At 45.3% G+C, this 22,621-nt stretch overlaps 1 protein-coding gene across 3 annotated transcripts in view; it reads left to right on the plus strand.

Moving 5' to 3' along the window:
* The window catches only part of TRIM66 (tripartite motif containing 66), a 43,621-nt gene extending 21,713 nt beyond the window's left edge, over nt 1-21,908 (plus strand). The window contains exons 11-20 of one of the 3 annotated variants that reach the window (XM_012783970.3): nt 8,209-8,730; nt 8,891-9,095; nt 10,926-10,986; nt 11,444-11,618; nt 11,948-12,237; nt 12,714-12,840; nt 13,179-13,253; nt 13,648-13,800; nt 14,219-14,437; nt 15,365-21,908. In XM_012783970.3, the coding sequence (XP_012639424.2) occupies nt 8,209-8,730; nt 8,891-9,095; nt 10,926-10,986; nt 11,444-11,618; nt 11,948-12,237; nt 12,714-12,840; nt 13,179-13,253; nt 13,648-13,800; nt 14,219-14,437; nt 15,365-15,424 (1,887 nt within the window). In that variant the 3' untranslated portion in view covers nt 15,425-21,908. The remainder of the gene's footprint in view (nt 1-8,208; nt 8,731-8,890; nt 9,096-10,925; nt 10,987-11,443; nt 11,619-11,947; nt 12,238-12,713; nt 12,841-13,178; nt 13,254-13,647; nt 13,801-14,218; nt 14,438-15,364) is intronic. The other 2 variants (XM_076002193.1, XM_012783962.3) reach the window with 2 other exon arrangements.
* Nucleotides 21,909-22,621: the final 713 nt, after the last annotated feature.

Raw genomic sequence — 22,621 nt, forward strand, 5'->3', positions numbered from 1 at the left:
CGGGATGCTGCTCATGGCTTAAGAGGGGTCTGGGATGTATTTCTGGTGAACGATACAGAAGCAGTAGGCATTCCTGTGATCCAGATTATTAAGAGTGATGCAGAGGAGTAAATGACTCAGGTGGATAGCATTTTTACCATTCTCAAAGTACTTTGATGCCCAAACTCTTAATTTGAGTCGTATAACAACTCAGTGAGATTATTATTAATCTCACATTAACCTGTGCATGAGGAAATTAAAGCTTAGAGATGGGAAGTGACTTGCTTAAACTCACACTCGAAACCCTGGCATATGTGAGGAAATACTAGGTATCCTGCCTTAACAGTCTCCAAATCCACTGCTCTGGACTAGATCATGGGTGTTCAACCTCAGCAACAATCTTTTTCTCATAGCCTGGCCCTGGCCTGGCCCTGATAGCATTATAGCAGTTTTGTTCAGAATGTTCTCAGGGCCTGATGAGGCTGGCTGGCTGGCTGGCTGGCTTTCTTTCTTTCTTTCTTTCTTTCTTTCTTTCTTTCTTTCTTTCTTTCTTTCTTTCTTTCTTTCTCTTCTTTTTCTATTTTATTTTTATTTTGAGACAGGGTCTAGAGTGCAGTGGTGTCATCATAGCTCACTACAGCCTCAAACTCCTGGACTCAAGCAATCCTCCTGCCTCAGCCTCCCAAGTAGCTGGAGTTTATGTGCACACCACCATGCCCAGCTATTTTTCTATTTTTTGTAGAGATGGGTATTGCTGTGTTGCTCAGGCTGGTCTTGAACTCTTGACCTCAAGCTATCCTCCCATATTTGCCTCCCAGAGTGCTAGGATTATAGATGTAAGCCATGGTGCCTGGCCTGGTGAGGCTTTCTGAAGGCACAGCCTGTGTCCTGGTCAGCATCTCCAGAATGATACACTCTTGTTCTACTCAGGAATCAAGCCAAACACTCCCAGATCTGACTCTCTGAATTTAGCACCCTCTATAAAACCTGTCTCCTTAGTTCTGTACTGATTTCATTCACAGATCAAACCTATGCTCTTTATCTGGGTCTCTTGGCCCATGAGAAAACAGGTCCTTGCTCCTAGACCTTAAGTTTCCTACACTAGCCTGGGCAAAATGCCTCTGACCTAATTCTCCTGAGTTTCCAAGGTTTAGGTTTTGAGAGTTCCACTCATCTGGCTTTCATTTCAGACTTACTGGAATCTACTTATTCCTTTCCTCTTGATTCCACTTCAGACTCTGGGATCCTTTTGGTTTTCTGTCTTTCCTGGATTATTAGGACAGTGGGTACTTTTCAGTTCTTCCCTGTTCACCACACATGAACCTTTTTCCATTTGACTTTGATAAGTTAGCATATATCAGCATAGTGACATCCATGGGAATAGCCTTAATATTAGTACAAGAACTTTTCATTGAGGTGGAGGAGCACTCACTGTCAACAAGAATAGCAACTATTAACAATCCCAGCTACTTCAGAGGCTGAGGCCGGAGGATTGCTTGAGCCCAGGAATTCGAGACCAGTCTGGGCAACATAGTAAGACCCCAACTAAAAAAAAAAAAATATCAATCAACATGTGAAACCACTTACTGGAAAAGCTAGTCTCTTCCTCAGCCATCTGATTCCCTTGTTTCAAGATCTACTACTGTTAATTCAGTGTACTTAATCTTGAAGCTGTTGAAGCACTCAAGTATTTCAAGAATTTAATTCACAAATCTATTTACCTCTCTCCTTGTCTCCTTATCTGTTTCCTCAGCCAGAGTGAAGGCCTTCGGTATGTTTCCAAAACACAACTCCCAAGTCTTTGGTCCCTTTTCCTACTGCACATTTACACGGTGGTCAGTCTTTGACGATTTTAACCACTGAAACAAAACCCTGAAACCAGAAGTGAGCAGGCAAAATTTTGAAGCAGCAACAAAAAACAGGCATCACAAAACCCATGTATATTCTGTACGTGAGCATAAACCCACACACAGTTATCTAGTTGATGTTCTTGATCTAGCAAGCTTAGGTATATGTTTTCATTAGAAATTTTTAGTTTTCCTATATTATAGCACTTAGCATATTAGAAACAGGGAGTCAGGGCCAGGCGTGGTGGCTGACCCTGTAATACTAGCACTTTGGGAGGCTAAGGTGGGAGGATCACTTGAGGCCAGAAGTTCAAGACCAGTTTTAGCAACATAGTGAAACCCCATCTCTATATAAAAAAAAAAAAAAAAAAAAAAGAAGATGAAGAAGGAAACAGGGAGTCAGGACTTCTATAATGGCAGCTAACAACAAGGGAGAAGACAAGAAACATCACTTGGAGAATGACAGTATGAGGTCATTCACCAAAAGGATGAGCTAAGCCCTGTTCTTAGAAGTTCCTGAAAACATCACTGAACTACTTAGTGGTTCACCAAAGTTCCTTGACATAGCTAAGAAATTATCTCATTAGGCTTCCTGTACTCTGCTTAGTAAGACAGAGTGGTGTGTAAAGTGTTTTATAAATACTCCCATTCAAAATAATGTTTTTAAGGCAATTGCATTTTGTTATTGAAAGAGGTATGTTTCAGATGTCTGGAAAATTAATTTATGTGGAATACCACCCTATCTGCACTAATTTACCTCCAGCAATATTATCTTGCTGTAAGAACTTGAAATTTATATTAAACTCAGGGCATGTGTACTAAGTGTCTGTTTATTGACTTCTCAATCTTCTTATGAGGGCACTAGCTTTCTAGCTAATGTCGCAGAATCAAGAGCAATCAGCAGATGTTCAAGGATAGGCCCAGATTCCTAGTTTCTTTTCGGCCTGTATGAACTTGGGAAATCTGTGGAATCACTCTGTGTCTCAATTTCCCTTCCTGTTAAAACAAAGAAATAATGTTTTCTCTGAATTTTGACAATACCATGTGGCAATCATTAAACTAATAATGTAAACACATTGAATTCTAGAAAGAGATTTGGGCAGTGAGGGTGGGGAGAGGGAGGCAGCAGGTAACACAACACACATCAAGTAGAAGTGTGGTTGGTCCCCAACCCCTGGACTGCAGTTCTGGTTCCTGGCTTGTTAGGAAATGGGCTGCACATCACTGCCTGAGCTCTGCACCGCCACACACTTCCCCCCAACCCCCGGTCAGTGGAAAAATTGTCTTCCATGAAACTTGTCCTGGTGCCAAAAAGGTTGGCGACCACTGAAGTAGAAGGTTAGATGGGTGGATGCATGATTGCATAGGTGATTAATAGAAGAGGTTGAAAATCAGACAATTCAGGGAGGTCATTGGTCAGACAAGTTGCTGATTCAGGTGGTAAAGACAGTATAGATGGAGTATTTTCAGACAAATCGGGTAAGTGGCAGACAGAGATAAGGAGACAGATAAAGAGATAAGAGACAAGAAGAGGTAAGGGACAGGGATGGGAACATATAGTTTGGGAGAAGAGAAAATGAGGGGCAAGTGAAGAGATGCTAGTTAAGGGAGGTCAGAGGAGGCTCTCTGGGCTCTGGGGTTTTCTGCCTCCATTCCCCAAAGACGACCTGAGCTGATTATCAGCGTAAATGTTTTTGGCATTTTGACTCTTCCTCTCTGAACTGGAAAATAGTTTATATTTGCTTGAAAACCTCAAAATACATGCTTTCCCTCATGAAATCTGAAGGTTTTGTATGTGAAGATGAAGTCAAGGTGTTAGTTACATAGTTGATAGCGTGGAAGTGTCAGTGATAACCCTATACAGACTTTACAGCTGGAAATACATTTTTACCTTCTTTCATTTGACCTCTGAACAATCCTGGGTGCTAGAGGGAGGGTGGTATCATCTCCATCGACAGATGAGCTCCTTCTGTATGTGAGGCACTAAGTGCTAGACAATGTGGCCACATTCCCAAGCTCTTCTCCAATCCTAGCATGCTCTCCAGAAACCCTTTCCTTCCTTCCAGGCCTTAGAGACTCAGCCTGCTTTCCTTGCCCTAGAAGTTGGTCCTACCCTTGCCCACTCATCTGGTAGCACTGGCAACAGAGTAGGATGCAGGCTCTCAACTCTCCTCTCTCTTCTTGTACATGAAATAAGTACCTTTTGTTTTAGTATTTTGTAACTCTTCATTCCATAGAGCCAGATGAAGTATCAAAAATAACTAACACACAGCATATATAGGTTCCAGAAATGTCACTGTGTTTGTATAGCCTGTAGAAACGGGGTTGGAGCTGGCTTTCTCATAGCACTTTCTCCAAGTCCCTTTTCCCATGGAAGCTTCCCAGGTTCTTGTTACCATTACCAGAGCTTCATCCCACCTTCTGATAGCATTGGCCTCCTTGAGATTGGTTTTAGATATGCAAATGAAAGAAATGAGTCTAATCTACAGTATCTTGGGACATATTACTGACCTCATACTGCCTTCTGGGTGTATGGGAGCTGGTCCAGTAGGCTTACCTCAAAATAAACTGCAACCGAGTTTCCACAAAGATTCTTCCAAGGCTCAGTCTGCATGTCTTCCTCTCCTCTGTCATTATATTAACTTACATCTCATGATATGCAATAAGTAATTAAGACAGGAGAGTTAATATCCTACAAATGTGATCTCAACCCCTAAATTGGGAAGTTTTGTCCTTAAAGATTTTATCTTGTGCATGTCTTGTGACATACAGCACCTGACCATTATTACTTAGAGGGTCTCAGATGGATTTTTATGCTCTTAATGCTGGGCTGCAAGGATCTCACTGACAGCCATCTATGTATTCTCATGGGTAGATGAAATGAACACTAGAACTGCATTAAATATATATGTCAGATAGGGAAAAGGTGAGCGAATCCAGTGCAAAAGATGAGCCAGTCATATATTGCAAATGGAAATACACTAATGATTGGATATTCTTGTCCATAGATAAGGGGATATAGAATATTAGAAAGCTATGGTAGTGCATACCAGGACAACAGAGGGATGCCAGGAGATGCCAGCCTGGGCATGTTGGAGACAGCCATGGTTTCTAGCCTTGGTCCCTTGAGCTGGGCTCCATTCCTAGTTTACCCAATTTGTTTTGAGGATTCCTCCCACACCTTCCTTTCTTCAGTCTTTCTTATCTTGGAACTTAGACTGTAGAGCAATTCGAAGCTTTTTAATTGAAGACTATTGAACTACTTAGGAAAATATGAAAAGCAAACTTTAGGACAGATAAACGACAGGTATTTAACTCATCTGCTTTTCAAATTGAGAATTAAGAATAGAAAATACAAGCTTTACTAAAGTAGTAAAATAATAAAGGGAAGGGGTAGGGAGAGAAAAGAAAGATGATAAGGAAAAACAGGAGACGGAGAGAGAGAAGAAGGTTAAGGGAGAGAGAAAAGGAGAGCAGGTGAGGGGGGGAGAGAGAAAAGGAGAGCAGGTGAGGGAAGGATAAAGATATTGAAGAACAGAGACTGAGAGGGGTAGTGAAGGGGAGTAAGCCCAGAAAGGAGTAGAAGCAGAGGAGCCAAAATTAAGATTGTGGCTTTGGTACCAAAGATCTGGATTCTAAATCTACAAAAAAACTATGTCAAATATACTTAGTGATGAAATACTGAAAGAATTCTCTGAGATCAGGAATGAGACTATGATGGCTACTATTATTACTTCTATTTAACTGTGTACTGGAGGTTTTAGCTAGTGGAGTAAGGCAAGAAAAACAAATATAAAGTAAAAAAGAAGGAAAACTTAATGTATAGATGACATGATTTGCATGCACAGAAAATCCAAAAGAAAATCCCAAAGTGACTTTAGCAAGGTCCCCGGGTATAAGGTCAATATTCAGAAATCAATGGTATTCCTATATACAAGCACCAATAAAGAGAAATGGAAATTTACAAAGTTATTTATTTCATAATAGCATAAAAAAACTTAAGATGCCTTTCTGAGCCTCATTTTTCTAACATGTGAAATTAGGGATGCAGCAACAATAATAGTAGTAGAGCACCAACAATAGAAGCAGCTGGGTTTACTGAGTACCTACAGTATGCTGGACATTGTTCCAAATGTTTACATGGATTATTTCTTTTAACCTTTACAACAACCCTTTAATGGTTAGTGTGAGGATTAAATGAGGTAATATATGTAAAACACTTAGCAAATTGCCTTGCATACATAAATTCTCAATACATTTTAGCTATATAAAAATAATCGTTATTTTAGAGAGACTCATAGACTCAGTTGTTAGTAGAACTAAGCTGCTGTTCATTTGGGTTCAGATTTGTAGAATAAACAGTCATGTATTATGGTTGTTTTGAAATTTTAAATAGCTCATTAGTTCATTTATTCATCCAGGCACTGCTCTTGGGTCTAGGAATTCAGCGGGTAAGCAAAATAGATAAAATCCATGCCTTAATGGAGTTTACAGTTTGGTATGGGAAACACATTCATCAAATGATATCACAGATTGTGCTATGAGACTGAAAGTACAAGTACAAAGGCATTATAGGAACATAAATTGGGGGGAACCTGGTCTGGAGTAGAGAATGAAACAAGGCTTTGTTGCAAAACTGACTGTTGAGCTGTATTCTGAAGGATAAATGGAACAGGAGCAAGGAAAGGAGAATGTTCTACTCAGAGGAAGCAGTCTGTCTGAAGTGGGAGAGGGGTGTGGGTGGAGGGGGAGCTTGGCATGTATCAGGAACTGAAAAAATGTCTGAGTGACGAACTTAGAGAATGAGGGAGAGGGTTGCTGTATGAGCTATGGCTCCAAAGGAGGACAGGGAACAGGTCCTCAGGGCCTTGGGAGCCTTGTTAAACGTTTTTGCAGTTACTCTAATAAGAAAGGAGTACACTGAGGGGTTTTTATTTAAAGGAATGATATGATCAAATTTGTGTTTTGAAAATATTTCTGCACTAAGGCTATTATTGTTGTGTAGGCTAAGGCACCATCAGTAGCGAAAGGAATTAGTGGGTATATTTGAGGGATGTTTAAGGGGTGGAATTGATGGGGCTTGGTATTAGCTTGGGAGAGGGAGGAGGGATGCCCTACTGATGCCTCCTGCATAGGATCTGATTTGCAGAACTGGGTGACTAGTAGTGACATTCACTGAGATGAGGATAGTCTTTTTTTATGATGAAATAGCTTTACCAACTTTATATTGAAACTTGAGAATGTATTTGAAGCATTTATCTTCCTGTGGAAATTTGAATCTATCACACATGGGGAAAGGAATGACAGGTTTGGGACACTGATTTTGGAAGTATAGAGATACTTACTCCTTGTTTGCCCTTTGTCTTTCAAAAAATGTCACATTGTTATATATTTAGTCTTTCTTTAAAAAGGGCAGGGATATCAAACTTATAAATTCCTGAAGGTTACATTTAGAACCAGTCTCCTACTCTCTTCTCAAGTCTGTTTCTTCAGTCTGAAAAACTGAACAGATTCAGTGCAGAAATCTTGGTCTTCAGCTTCTTTTTTATCAACCTTTTAAGTCTCAGGTCACCAAGTAGTTAGATGTGAGAAAAGAATTTTTGAAGTTGGAACATGAGGGCCTTATCCAGTGATTATACAGACTGGGCCATATTAAGATTTAGCTACTCTGAAGTTCTCTGTCTCTGGTTTGGAATGTCTTTGGTGGGTATGCTAGGGCTTCAAATATTTCGTTAAAGCCTTCATCAAATGCTGGTGGTGCTTGGAGTTGATCTGGACAAGCCTTTAAGAATGCTCTGGAGTTGGCTCAGGTTCCCCAGGGCTGATTGGACTTTCTGAGCCTTGGCATTCTCTCAAAGAAGAAAGTCTGAGGCTAATAAGTTTCAGCCTTCTTATCCCCTTGCCACTTTTATGTAATAAAAACTGTCCTATAAGACCCCTTGAAGGGAAGAGAAGCCACTAATGGTATAGTCAGAGGGGACTGTGAAACTGGAGGGCAGTGTCACAAACCAATCCTTTGCTTAGGTATAGGACTGGGGATGGGGGATGTGGCTGATGGTGTGTGTGTGTGTGTGTGTGTATGCATGTACCTTAGGTCAGGTGATACGTTCTTTCTTTCACTCTTGCTCTCTGCCACACACACACACACACACACACACACACACACACACACACACACCAGTGTCCTGAGCCTGTGTCCTTTTCTCTGTGTCACCTCCTTGGTGTAGGGAATGGGAACAGGACTTCATGTACTGCCTGAGTTCCCATCAACTACTAGACTCTGGGGCTGAATGGAATCTGAGTATGGGGGTTCTTGTCTCCCCTGTCTCTCCCACCATTCCCAGCTGACAGCCTGTCCCTACCCTTGTCTCTGTTTCCACAGCACTCCACCTCAGTGAGCATCATGGGTTTCTCTAACACTCTGGAGATGGAGTTGTCATCTACCAGGCTGGCAAGGACCCTAGAGCCACAGATCCAGAGTGTGAGCAGCCTGACAGCTGTCCCCGCTCAGGCAGCACCAAGCTCGATGAGTGGCCCCCCACAAACTGTGTCCAGCCTGACAAGTGTTCAAAACCAGGCCATGACCACCCTGACAACCAGGCACCTACAGACCATGCCCAGCCTTGTGCGTAGCACGTTCCAGTCTATGCCCAACCTGATGAGTGATTCTCCCCAGGCCATAGCAGGCCCAGTGAGCGATCGCTCTCAGGCCAGGCCCAGCCTAATGCCTGTTCATGCCCAGGCTGTGCCGAGTCTGGCAGCTTGTCCTCTGCAGAGCATGCCTCCAGTCTCTGATATGCAGCTGGAAACTCGTTCCAGCTCCAGTCCTCGCTCTGGCCAAAGTATAGGAAGCCTGTGCCCCAGGGATGGGGCTGACCCCTCCCTGGGGAATGCCCTATGTAAGGTAAGTCTTGGGGAAATGCCATTCAACTTCTTCTGCCCGTCACTGGGCAAAAGGTTGGCCACTGAAAGCCTTATCCTGGCCTTAGTTTAACAGCTCTGAGACCACTGATGGCAAAAATGTCTTATTTCTGTGATTTTTGTTGACATTTCACTTTTGAAAGATGGAAAGTGAGGATTCCACACGCTTCACTGACTCACTGGGACAAGGCTCCACAGCCCTTACCCTGGATGCTCCCAAGGACTTGGCTATCCCCTCAGAACTAGAGGAGCCAATTAACCTCTCTGTGAAAAAACCTCCACTGGTGCCAGTGGTCAGCACATCTACAACTCTTCAGAAGTACCACAGCCCAAAAGGTGAGACTCAAGGTAAGCAGCCTGCCTGCATTTTGGCCACAGACTTGAGTAAATGGACTCAGCACTTCCAGGTGAGATAGAGGTCCGCAGACAGGCTCTAAGCCTGGGAGAGCAGTGCTTCTCTCTGAAGCTGAATTCACTTCTCTCCTCCAAACTGACTCATTGACGCCTGTTCTGCTTCCCGCACTGTGGCCATGGCTGATCCAGGCATGGCTGGGACCTAGCCTCCTTGTAACATTCCCCATGCAAAACGTCCTGGGATGTCCGGATTATATTTATGGGAAACAGGGAGAACTCACCCCAGGAGGGCTAGTCTTCACAAAATATTATTGGGAAAAGAATGTGCCTGCTTTTGGAGTCAGATAGATGGAAGTTAGAAAACCAGCTCTGTCTCTTTATATTTGATCCTAGTTAAGAGACCTAACCCCCCTGAGCTGGATTTTTCTCTATAAATGGCTACTTCCTAGGCTATTGGAATAAATAAACTACAGTGAAATCATTTGATAACTTACTCCATAGTAGCAAGACTTTTCCTTGTACCTGTCAGTAATGTGAATTTGTGTTGTGCTTCATAGTAAAGGGGATTTGGACCATTGATGATTAATTCTGATTGTCTTCTCAGCTACCCATGCCCCTTCTCAGTCCCAGCTAGGCTAACATTTGTTCTTCTGTGGAAGGTGAAGGCTACTTGGGAAGTTAGGAAGCAGCTACCTACTGATCATCTGGGACTTTTTCAGTTCCAAGTATGATGCGCATTTAATTTGTAATGATCAGTCTATTTCCTATATATGTAATAAATGAAAACAAAAAAATATTTCTCCTTTTTTCTCATACTGACTGAAAAAAACAACTAAAAAATTATTGATTCTTGGCCGGGCGCTGTGGCTCACGCCTGTAATCCTAGCTCTTGGGAGGCCGAGGCGGGCGGATTGCTCAAGGTCAGGAGTTCAAAACCAGCCTGAGCAAGAGCGAGACCCCGTCTCTACTATAAACAGAAAGAAATTAATTGGCCAACTGATATATATATATAAAAAAAAATTAGCCGGGCATGGTGGCACATGCCTGTAGTCCCAGCTACTCGGGAGGCTGAGGCAGAAGGATTTCTTGAGCCCAGGAGTTTGAGGTTGCTGTGAGCTAGGCTGACGCCACGACACTCACTCTAGCCTGGACAACAAAAGTGAGACTCTGTCTCAAAAAAAAAAAAAAAAAAAAAATTATTGATTCTTATTACATACAATAATGTAAGCCTGAATTTTACACAATTAAATTAAAATTTTTGGACCCTGCTTGCTCATTGTGAAGTACCTAGGACAGTACCTGGTGCTGAGTGGCTGCTCAGCAAATGCTAGTTCCTTCCTTTTGGCCCACCATGACCTCCTGTCCATCTATACAGACTGTACTACTCAGGGAAGAACTCCCTGGAACCTCTTGCCCATGAAGTGTAAGCTGGATTCTCAGGCAGTGCTAGAATCTTCGCACTTGGCTGAAAAGGCAGAGGCTGGATGGAATGACTCCCCAGTGTTCTGGGAAGAAGTGATTTCTGAGCTCATTTTGAAGATGAGAAGCTGGCCCCTCAGTGCCTGACCCAACACTCACCAGCAGGCAGCCTCTTAAGGTTATCTGTGTTTATCTTTTTAAAAGAAGGTGGCCTGCTTTCTCTCTGAGGAAGGAGATTCATGATAGGATTGTCACCACCAAGAGTGATTACAGCTTAGGTAACAATTACCTGACAGATATGTGGCCAAAGATAAGAATAGCAGGTATGAATGGAAGGAGCAGGTGACAGACAGAGTGTGTTGTCACAAATGTATGTCATAAGTATTTATTTGTCTTTTGCCTTAGAGTATGAGAATTTTGAACAAGGAGCCTTAGAGCTGAATACAAAAAAGAACCAGGGCATCAGGTAACAGACTTTTGGCCAACCTCCCCCTCCCACCCCTAACTTCATGTCCTGCAAGGGTTGGCACAGGAAGTAGCATTTTGAATGACTTAACTTGAAGCAGAAGTCTGTCTGTAACTGTCTTCTTCAACCCCAGACCCTCAAGTGGAGTCTGTGTGGCTGGGTCTCTGGGATGGTGGTGGGAGGATGTTCTGGCTCCTGTGCCGTGAGGCCTGCTCTGGGTGTGCAATCCTTGCTCTTCAAGGAGCCCCCTTCTTTGACCAGGGACTGTACAAAAGGGCTTCCTGGTGGCTGCCAGGGTCTGGTGAGGCAGAGCTGGGCAGGAGAGCAGAATGTAGAAGGTCATACTGAGAAGATCTTGAGTAGCAGTTCAGTTGGGGGAATCATAGATGAGCCTGGCTTAGAGGTTGGGGCCAGAGGAGGCTCCCACCAAGACTCAGGGGTGTCTCTCTTGCCACAGAGCCTTCAACAGTGAGTGCAAGATGCCCTACGTGCGACTGGAGAGGCTCAAGATTTGTGCTGCCTCCTCGGGAGAAATGCCTGTGTTCAAGTTGAAGCCACAGAAGAATGATCAGGATGGGAGCTTCCTGCTGATCATCCAGTGTGGCACTGAGTCCTCCAGCATGTCCATTAAGGTACCACTTTGCTCTGCCTTGGCCTTGAACCTTGGCCAGGCCTAGGAGCCTCTTCCTTCTCTCTAGTACTGCCAGAATTCTGGCTCTGGGGCCTTTCCTGAGTCTCTGAGTGGGGCTGTAGCTTGGCCAGATGTTGTCCCCTGCTGCAGGGGGCCTATGAGATGCACGTTAGATGTGAGCTGTCCCAGTATTCATGGAGCTTGGCTGGCAGGGGGTCCTGGGAAAATTAGTTATCACAGTAGGTGCTCAGAACCTGCCCGTTCCTTCCCACCCTTCCACAACAACTTGCCAGTGCTGCTCTGACTACTCAGACTTACTTCTTCCCCAAGGTCAGCCAGGGCAAACTGCCTAATGCCATCCAGGTCCCAGGTCTAGGGAGAAGAAAGGTCACTGTCACTTCTCTGGCTGGGCAGCGGCCACCAGAGGTGGAAGATACATTTCCTGAAGAACACAGACTCATGCCTCGAACTCCTGGAGCCAAGAAGGGTCCCCCGGCCCCAATAGAGAATGAGGACTTCTGTGCTGTGTGCCTCAATGGGGGAGAGTTGCTGTGCTGTGACCGCTGCCCCAAAGTGTACCACCTTTCCTGCCACGTGCCAGCCTTGCTCAGCTTCCCAGGGTGAGTCATGCCAGTCCAGGGCCATCACCTGGCTAGCAGGATTATCTTCCAGGGATTATTATTCCAGGCCAGGCCTACAGAGCTCCCCAGGATGGGTTTACCCCTCTCTTCTGGACCTGCATGAATCGTGTATCTGTGAGTTAGTAGTCCTTACAGCTATGTGCCTTCTGTACATGGACAGGCGAATGTTTGAAATTTGATTGGCTTCCCTTCCTCCTCTGTTCTCAGCATCTTTCTACACACAGATTTATGCCTGTATTCCTTTCTCAGACTCCCCTAACTCCTATCTTTCTGGATTCACCAAATCCTGAGTTCCTAAACTTCTTTTAAGCCTGAGGATAGGAAGCCATTCCTTATAGGGCAGGGCCAGGGACTCAGTTTCCCAAGCCATCACTCCTACACCTGTCTTGGGCAGAGGGACAGGGAAGGGTGTTCTGGGCAATGTGTGTCTAACATGGCCCCACTTGCCTGTGCAGGGGAGAGTGGGTGTGTACCTTGTGCCGCAGCCTGACCCACACCGAGATGGAGTACGACTGTGAGAATGCCCGCTATAGCCAGCCTGGAATGCGGGCGCCTCCTGGCCTGAGCACATATGACCAGAAGGTAGGGAGGGGTCTCTGGGAACAAGGCTCCCTGCCTGGGGCAGCCCCCCGCCCCCCATGCCCACAGAGTCTGAGGCCTTTCAGAGGGGTTGTGAGGACTTTGTGGGTACCTTTCTTTTGGGCTGTGCCTGACAGTTGGGCCTTTGGGGGTTTGGATGATTTTCCTTCTTCCAGTAGTTTTTCTCTGGCTTGGGGGCCTGAACTGTGCTTTAGTATGATGGCTGGCACCCTATGGGACAGAGCCAGAGAGTTATCAGGGTAACTCTTTAGTTATCGTCTTTAGTTCTTATTGAGGTGGGGCCAGAACAAAGTAACACTGTGCTAATTCTGATTTTGCAGAAGTGTGAGAAGCTGGTATTGTCCTTGTGCTGCAATAGCCTCAGCCTGCCTTTCCATGAACCTGTCAGCCCCCTGGTAAGGAAGGCCTCCCTGTTTCTGCCTGCTATTGTCATGTCTGCTCAGAGGGCCTAGGCCATGAAGCAGGAACACTGTGATCCCCATGGTGGGCCCTGAGCATGGCCATTGGAAGTAGTGACAATATTAATTTGTGGATGGTCCAGGGAACCCTGGGAGCCATGGGCACTCCACAGCTGCTACTGTGACTTGACAAGTGACACATTCCTCCTTTTCCCTTTTTTGTTTGTCTTCTTTCACCATACTTTTCTTCTTGTTGCTCCTCTTCTTTCTCTTTCTTCTGTTCTTTCACTTATATTCCAACTTGTTCTCCATCTCTTTCTCCTTTTACCTATACCTCCACTTCCTCTCTCTTCCTTCTTTGTCTCCTTCTCGCTATCTCTCCTCCCCCGAGGCACGGCATTATTACCAGATTATCAAGAGGCCCATGGATCTGTCCATCATCCGGAGGAAGCTGCAAAAGAAGGATCCAGCTCACTATACCACCCCAGAGGAGGTGGTGTCAGATGTGCGCCTTATGTTCTGGAACTGTGCAAAGTTCAATTACGTATGTCTTGCCTGTTTTCCCTCTCTCCTGTTTCCCAGTAACCCCAACACTGTCAAGGCTGGGTGGGGGCAGGGGGCAGGTTTGGTCCTGGGCTGCCATGAAAACCTAGGAGCAGACTCCTGGGGTCTGCTGTGGTGAGTGTTTGAGAGCTCTGTCCCACACTCGGGCCTCAGCATGGACTCTGGGGAATGATGGGGAGGTACTAGTGACTAGCCATCTGTGGCTGGACGCCTGTCAGGGGCACTTCTGCTTTAAGAGCTGTTACCAAACTGGTTATCCTAAGTCCTAGAAGAAAATGTCAAGTCCAGACATCCCAGGAGACCCAGCCAAGCTTTGTGCTCTGTATAGCTTTTGAGGGACTGGGACAGATGGGCTGGTAGAAACCGACTAGACTATCACTTCTCTCCTCCCTCATCAGCCTGACTCGGAGGTCGCAGAGGCTGGCCGCTGCCTGGAAGTGTTCTTTGAGGGCTGGTTGAAGGATATCTACCCGGAGAAATGGTTTGCCCAGCCCAGGCAGGAGGACTCAGACTCTGAGGAGGCATCCAGCGAGAGTGGATGTTCCACTCCCCAGGGCTTCCTGTGGCCCCCCTACGTGCAGGAGGGCATCCAACCCAAGAGGCGGCGACGACATGTGGTAAAGAGTTGCTGCCAGCTGGCAGCAGGGGGGTGGGTGACCAGGCAAGCAGGGGGGCGCCCAAGCAGCATGCATAAGAGTACCTACAGTGCACCTGCTCACGTGGCACAAGAGACAGTGGTGAAGGTGAACCCTCACTTGCAAGCCCTTGGCCTATAAGGAAGGCAGGGCAGTATAAGGCTTATCAACTCCAGTTACCCATGAGGTTTGAAATTCAGAGAGGTGTATGTATCTGCCCAGGGTCACCTAGCAAATTAGCAGTGCTGGTTATGCTACATTGTGATTGGATACACATAAGAAGAGCAGTACCTGTATCAGTGCTGGTCTTTACTGGGGTTTGAGGGAGAAAGGAAGGAATCTTTTTCAGCTCCTTTGTGTAGGGCAGGGGTCCTCAAACTGCAGCCCATGGGCCACATGCGGCCCGTCGAGGACGTTTATCTGGCCTGCCGGGTGTGTTTGCTGCCGCTGCCTGTCCTTCTTAGCGGCCGACTAGTCCCTGGGCCCACAGTGCGCATGTGTGGAATGTGTGCTGCACTCTCCAACAGCCCTCCAACGGTCTGAGGGACAGTGAACTGGCCCCCTGTTTAAAAAGTTTGAGGACTCCTGGTGTAGGGTGTTGCTTGCAGCAGAGAGAGCTCCTTTGACCTTTGGCTGGACTAACCTGTGTAAACCTGAAACATCAATTTGATGCTATTTAATTCCACTGAAATATATCACCTGCCTACTGTGTGCCAGGGTCTGACCAGCCACCCTCAGTTCTTTAGAATTCTTAGCACACCATGTGTATTGGCTTCAGTAAGTTTTGCTGTTGCATTCCTGCATTACTTCTGGCTCTGTAGAATCCTAGTCTTGACACTTAGCCTTTTCATGTTAATAAATCCTACATTTGGCTATTTTAATTCCAAATATGTATATTTTTTCTTTCAGGAGAATGAAAGAGCAAAGAGAATGTCTTTCCGTCTGGCCAACAGTGTTTCCCAGGTGTGAGAGCTGGGAGGAGACTGAGTGTTCTGGCAGCTGGTGTCCCATCCTGTTGACCATTCCTCCCCATCTTTCAGCTTTTGCTCTTCAGAATGTGGATGTGAGATGAGTCTTGTTGAGCTGTGTAGTGCTCTTCTTTGCCATTTGCATCTACAGCATTTATTTGGGAGCCATAGTGCATCCACTACAGAGATTTCAGTAATAAACAGGAAAGAGGGAGGTGTTCCTTATTTCCGGAGTAATCCCATGTATAGGGTCCACTTGACAAAACTACAGCTTGGAAGGCCCTAACTTCCTTGGTGAACTCTTTCTGCTGAGGAGGACAAACCTTTCTCACTTTTCCATGTCCAGACTCAGGAGCAGTGTCTACATCTGAATTCCTCCTGGGCTCAGAAGTGGGTAAAAGGCGGGAGAGAGGTTTGGACATGTGGCAGGCTTGTGATCGCTGGCCCAGCACATCCAAAGACTGTCACTGTTTGCCTTTGCTTGTCCTGTCTGGACAGAGGCACCTGCCGTGGGCAGAATAATGGAGGCTTATAGAGGCCGTAGATCTCAATTGGTGCCTATTTGGCTTCTAACGGTTTTCAGGGTATTTGTTTTACATTCCCCCTGTCCTTATATTGACTTAGGTGGCTGCTGTGAAGGTGCTCTGGATGGTATGGAATTCTTGACTGAGCTAGGGGGGTAGGTAGAGACCATTTACATTTTCCAGCTTATATTTCATTTGGAGGCTTAAAAAGATGTCAACTTCAGAGTCTGCCCTTTGTGCCACTTACTTTGGGCTAATAGCACTTCTTTAGTGTCAGACTCTGCCTTCCTAGAAGTGATTATTGGTGCTTGTCAGTGGCCACTCCTTCATCATCCCTATTCAGAGGTCTGGATCCTGAGTTCTGCTTGGAAAAACTGTGAGGCAGCTGCTGTCTGCTTCAGGTACAGAGTTTCTAGGCAAGGAAAGTAACCCACAACCAGCTGGGCCTCTTCTTCTGCTTAGAGATTCTAGTTCTCAACATCTCCAAGTTGGCAGAACCAAAGATGAGAAGTGAGTCCTCTGGCTAGCCTTCCTCCAGGCTGTCTGCAGCCCCGAAAAAAACAATGCTCTTTGGGCAGCCCTTTTTTGTTGGAGGTTGGAGAAGGCCTCAGGGATGGGCAGGAGCCAGACCTGAGCATTCCTGGGGGAAGTTCTGTCTAGGGCGGAGAAGGGGAAAGTCATGAGGTGAGACACCACTGTTCTTTGGTGACCCCAAAGCAACATCAGGACTATAGTTCTCCTAGAATGCAGAGAGAAGCATTCTGGAAGCCATAGGAACAGGAACTCCAGGATGTATCTCAAGTGGATCTTCATGGTTCATCAGGGTTTTTTTATGGAAGTGGCATAGAAAGGTACTGGGGTCAGGCTACCTCCCAAGCAAGGGCTTGGTTAAGAAGGAACCTGTTGCTGATATTGTTGGGGGAGCTCTGGACTTGACATTTTGGTGGCCTGGCCCTGAGACAGCTCTCCCTGGAGGTCCTGTCATGGCATGGCTAAGTTCAGGGAAGTCTCAGGTCATGGCTTTGTTTTTGCTAAGAGATGCAGTTTAAGGAAGTTCTTATTTGTAGGGCCTTTGCTAACGAACTTTTTTTTTTTTTATCAGAAAATATTTCTCCTCTCCTTGTGAGTTGATGGTATTGCTCATTTTCTTTCTACCCAAGCTGAGAGATCATCTTTACTTGAAAGCAAACTGTGTATTGACTTGCCATTCTTTCCATAGCACATGCCAAGTTTTGCTAAGCAGATGAGCTTTCATAATCCTGTTTTCTAGTTTGGGGTAACTGAGTCTTTAATGCTTCACTGGTCAGGCAATCTTTGGACTTAGCCCTCTGCTCCTTGGGGCTCACATAATTTTCTGGCTTGGGCTCTGGCCATTTATTTTTCAATTTTTGGATATTTTTCTCTGTTTAGTTGGCTTGGCAGGGTTCACTCTGTACTTGCCTCATTAATTCCTGTACTTGGTCATTTTTCTTTTTTGTGGTTCACATTCCTACCACCCCATTGTATTTGGTGTTGGGCAGTCAGTGAGGCTTGTGACAAACCTGATTGAGATCCTTCTTCAGGACCAATTGGAGACAAACATGAAGGAAAAATATGAAGGACAAATATGAAGCAGAAATGCCCACTAAAAGCCTGGCTTCCCTTATATCAGTGAAGCTCCCTGCTTGGGTGTGGCTTGCTAGGCCCAAGGGTTCGCTTGCTGGGCCAGGGGATCTTAGTAATGTGGTAGAGAGTCACATATTCCCTTTCCATCATAGAGACCTGCATGCTGAGAAGCTCCCTTTAGGTAGGGATAGGTGGGAGGTAGGGTGTCTTTTCCTCTGACAGTGTGAGATCCTAGCCTACGACACCATCCCTACTCTGGTAGTCCCATGTCACTACCCTCTCCCTGGCTTTCCCTGCGTACCTAGCTGCCAACATTTTGAGTCATGGTTTTGTTTAGTTTTATTTTTACATGGAGAAAGTAGAACAAGACTCTTTAGAAATACAAAATCTTGCTAGCCAAGTCACTGCCTTCAAAGGCTATTTCCTAACATTTGGGCCAATCCTCCATTTGACTTGTTCTCATAGTGGCCCCATTTTGGAGTCAGTCAAGTCCTTTGGCCCTTGACAAAGTCATGCAATGGAAATACAGTGAGTTCTGGATTGTTAGGGTACAGCATACGATCCTGTAGCATGCAGAGGAGAAATTGGCTTCTTGGGTGTGCTGAGAAACAGGATAGTAGAGTGGCTTCAGTTGATGTAAGGGGATTTTAGGGCAAAAATTGATACAGGGTGAATTTGCAGAGCACTCTTCCACAGACCATAGGTAGGTTGGCCCTGCCTAACTCCTAGCAATTGCTAATAACTACACACCCTGCCTGCCTCCCTGAGTGGCAGCCACCACACCCTCCATAGGCTGTGCTCCATGGCAGGCCCTGCCTTCACCCCTGGAGGACTCTGGCACCCTATATCCATTTCTAGCGATAGGTCTTTGCTTGACTCCTAAGACCTAGGCCTCTCCCTGTTTGTTCCTGGGCTCTGCTCCCTCTCTCACTCCACGGGGCACCTGTTGTCTTCTCTTCTGAACTCCTGAACTGAGCCTTTGCTCTTTCTGGATTGCCACCTCCTCTGCCTCCTCTTCTTCTCCCTCCCTCACTGCTGCCAAAATTACCCTGCGCCTTTAATCCATTTCCATGACTTTAGCCCCTGTCTTCCTTTCCTAGTCTTTCATCCTTCTCCTGGACTTCTTACCCTCCCCAGCCTGAACCCACAGCCCATCACACGCTGACATTTTTATCAGCATCCTAAACTTTCTCATCCCCTCCAGCTTTTGCTGAAACTATCAACCATTCTCTATTTTCTACATCATCCTATTTTCTGCTCCCTCTTCCTGGGCTGCCGAGCATGACAGATTCATAGTTGACAGCGTCAGATGGGCTTTCAGTATTGATTGTAGATTCTTTAACTTGTTGTTACTCTTCTTTCCCATCCATGCCCTTTGTCTCTGCTCTCAGCAAATGACTGACCTCATTGTCTGCTGCACAGTAGAGAGCCCCTAACTTGAGAACTTCCCTGCTGGCTGCTCCTCCCCCTGCCATTTGTCCCTGTCTGAATCCCTCCTTATCTCCTTCCCTCCTGCTCCCATTCAGTTCTCTGTTTCTGGATCCTGTTTTATGTCCTCCAAAACTTTGCTCCCTCATTTATCCCATTGCTCCCACTTCCCGGGGCTTTCAGCCTCCCTCTCTGTTGGTTACCTCCACATAGTCTGCAAACAAGCGGAATTCTCCCCAAGATTAAAACGAAATATCTTAGAGTCTGCTGCCCCTTACTCTTTTCCCTTGTCAGCCAGGTTTCTTTTAAAAAGAAACTTTTTTATTGATTCTTCTCAGTTACACTTCAGCTCTCTATAGTTTTCATAAAAGCCATCAGTGACTACACAGTTGCCAAATCAAATTAATATCTTTCAGTCCTCAACTGTCTTGAATTCTCCACAGCTTTTCACCACAGCATCCACCACCCCCTGCACGAAACACCCTGTTCACTTGGTTTTTATGACACCACAAGTCTCTGGATTCTCATCTTTCAGCCACACAGGCTGAGCCTTTCCTGAAACCTGGACAGGGGGACATGTCTGTGGCTGTCTGCGGTCACTCCTCTCCAGGATTTGGATAGGCAGGAAGATTCACAGCTGCTCCTCTTCCAGCTTCTCCGTGTCTGTTTTCTTGTGAGTTCATTCCTTCTCCTGGACTCAGTTCTCCTCATGCCAAGCATGTTTATGAGCTCCTGCTGGGAGGACAGCATCTGCATGTCCTTCCCTCTGTCTCTCCCAGTATAGCACAGAGACAGATTTTAGCTACATTTGCTAAGAGGCCCCTTCTAAATCAGCCCAAGAGTGTGGATTAGGTTTTATAGCATCTAGGTAGCAGTTTGGCTAAACTGGATTACTGGATCATCAGTATGATCCCATACCAGTTAGAGACTGCCAGTCGGTAAGGAGGTAAGACATGTTTCCATACATGGTTCAGTGCTGCTAACCAGGAGGAGAATCCTAGCAGGGATGGGCGTCTGCCACTGACAATATTCTGATGCAGGGGAGACTGGATAGTGGGAAGTGCTGTGCTTCCTCACTTGGTTGGGCTCAGCTGGAGTCAGCAGGACTCCCTGTAGCAGGGTCTTTCTCTCACCTGTGCTGATCGTCACCACCTGCTTGCTCCAGTTGTTCCTGGAGCTGGGGGTAGATGCTGGTTGGAGGTAAGGAGGTGTAGTAGAAAGACATGATTTGAGAGTTGGAACACCTAAATTTTGGTGCTGCCAATTATGAGCTTTGTGATCTTGGGTATAGTTTCCTCTTCTGTAAAGCTGGGCTATGGGAATGGCTGAGAACAGTGATCTCTCAGAAGCTCTCCAGCTCTAAAGATAATATGTGTGATTCTAACTCTAAAGCTCAAGCCACATAAGGAATAAGGGAACTCTGGGGGTGGAACACAGCTGGGGGAGTCCTGGCGAGGGCAGGGAAAGGGACTCACAGGCCAAATTGAGCTGCTTTGAGGAAGGTTCTTACCCGCTGGTGCTGCTTCTCAAGCCATATGCCCATTCCTCAAGCTGTACCCCATTCTTGGATATCTAGTATGAGTTCCTCCTAGGCCTTTTCTAGAAGTGGTAATTGGATCCAGAATGGTTAAGGGCATGAGGGAGGAATATTGTAAGGGGAAGTGTCACTGATTTTAAAAGGACCTACACATTCATGAACAAATAAAAACTAGCACTTTTCCTTAACAACAGTTGTGTTCTGGAGTGTTTTTCAGTGAAGATGGTTGAACCTTCTTGCCCCTAGACTCCAACATCATTAAGAACCCAAAGTGAGGAAGAACAGACTGGGAAGCCTTTCTCTCTGGGAAAAGAACTCCGCTCTTTACTTCTTATAGCGTACACATGGGCTGTTCTTCAGCATGCCGGTAGCAAGTCTGAGGTGAAATTAGGCAAAAGGGATCTTATGAATGCCTACACTTCCAGAATATGCTTTATATCATTATGTTCCCCAATTACTTATCATTAGCTGTCCTCTCTGCTCACTCTACACCAGGAAGGTTTCTAGTCATTTTAGGGGGTCAAGGACATTGTAATGAATATTGTCATTCACTTAGGCTGCATAAAGTCTGAACCCCTTCCCTGTTTTTGGTGAATTCCTCACCTCAGGAAGCTTGGGAGGCACAGCTTACTCCTCACTACAGAAACCAAATATACTTCAATTTTGATTTTCCAGCATCCTTTAAAGCCAGGGAACAGGACTAGTGGTAGTGATTAAAAAAAAAAAAAATAAGAAAGAAAAGAAAAAAACAGACTTCTCTGTGGCGGCAGTGTTGGTTGTAGTGCGGTGGGGTTTCCATGGCAGCAGGAGCAGCAGTACAAGTTGGAGCACCTGGTGCCTGATGGCAGTGATAGTTTCTTCAGCAGACCAATTCTACACATGATTTCAGGAATTGTTTCTGGCTGCACAGTGCTGAGCTTAATTCTCCAGCCTTCCTGACAATTCTGTCAACAACCTTAAAAACCTTTCAATAGGCTGGGAGCAGTGGTTCACACCTGTAATCCCAGTACTTTGGGAGGCTAAGGTGGGAGGATCCCATGAGCCCAGGAGTTTGAGGCTATAGTGAGCAATGATTATACCACTGCACTTTATTCCAGGTGACAGAACAAGACCCTGTCTCTAAAAATAAATTTAAACCTTTTAATACATTAATTTTCTGCTTCAATTAGTCAGAATTAGTTTCTAGTACTTGAAACTAAACATGCTGATGTTCAAAGAATCTGGTAATGTCCTGGACCCACTCTTCTGAGCTCCAGACCCACATATCCTATGGTCTATTGGACACCTCCCACTTGGATGTCTCAATGTCACCCAACACTCCCAGGCCCCTTTAACATATTCTTCCTCTGATACTCCCCATTTCAACAGCCAGGGACTCGGGAAGAAAACTAGGTGAATGTGGTATCAGAGAAACCAAGGAAGGATATTTGTCAATGTTAATGTTTACAATGAGACCTGGAAATCTTCTCTGACCTCCCACCCCTTCCCAGACTGGCCCAAGAAACTGAGCCTTTTCCCTGCTTGCTCTGACTTTTGGCTGTGTTTTGTCCTTATTAATTTTATTAGTACTGATCCTTCTGCAGGTCCCAAGGACACAGAGCCTCTCTCCTCCCACTCCTCAGGTTCCATGGCAAGCTGCTAGCTGGGCCCATTCCCCAGAGCAAGTCCTGCCCTCATAGGTAGGTCTGCATCCAGATCTCTTCTTGCTCCACACCTGGTCTATGGATTATTTTATCCACTAGGCAGTATAGGCATAGTATAATGATATCTAGGGTCTGAGAGCTTTTCAAGGGCCTATAAAAATAAGTCCTGAAAAAATTTAAAATTAAAAGTGACAAAACATACATTAAAAATGTCTAATTAAATGTCTATAAACTGTACCATTATGTTAAACCCATTAATTGTTAATTTTATAATAATTTCATAAAGTTTCATAAAAATTTTGTTACACTTGAGAATAATTTGTAGGTTAGAGTTTCTTACTTCACAAGTAATTCTGTATATATGAAATGATTGTCAAGAAACCTGAGCTCATTGTAAATTAAATGAATTATTACTAGCCAAATAATTTAAAAAGCAAAATTAAAAAAAACAATTTCAAAAA

The sequence above is a fragment of the Microcebus murinus genome, chromosome 4 (genome assembly GCF_040939455.1).
Source record: "Microcebus murinus isolate Inina chromosome 4, M.murinus_Inina_mat1.0, whole genome shotgun sequence".
NCBI classification, from domain to species: Eukaryota; Metazoa; Chordata; class Mammalia; order Primates; family Cheirogaleidae; genus Microcebus; species Microcebus murinus.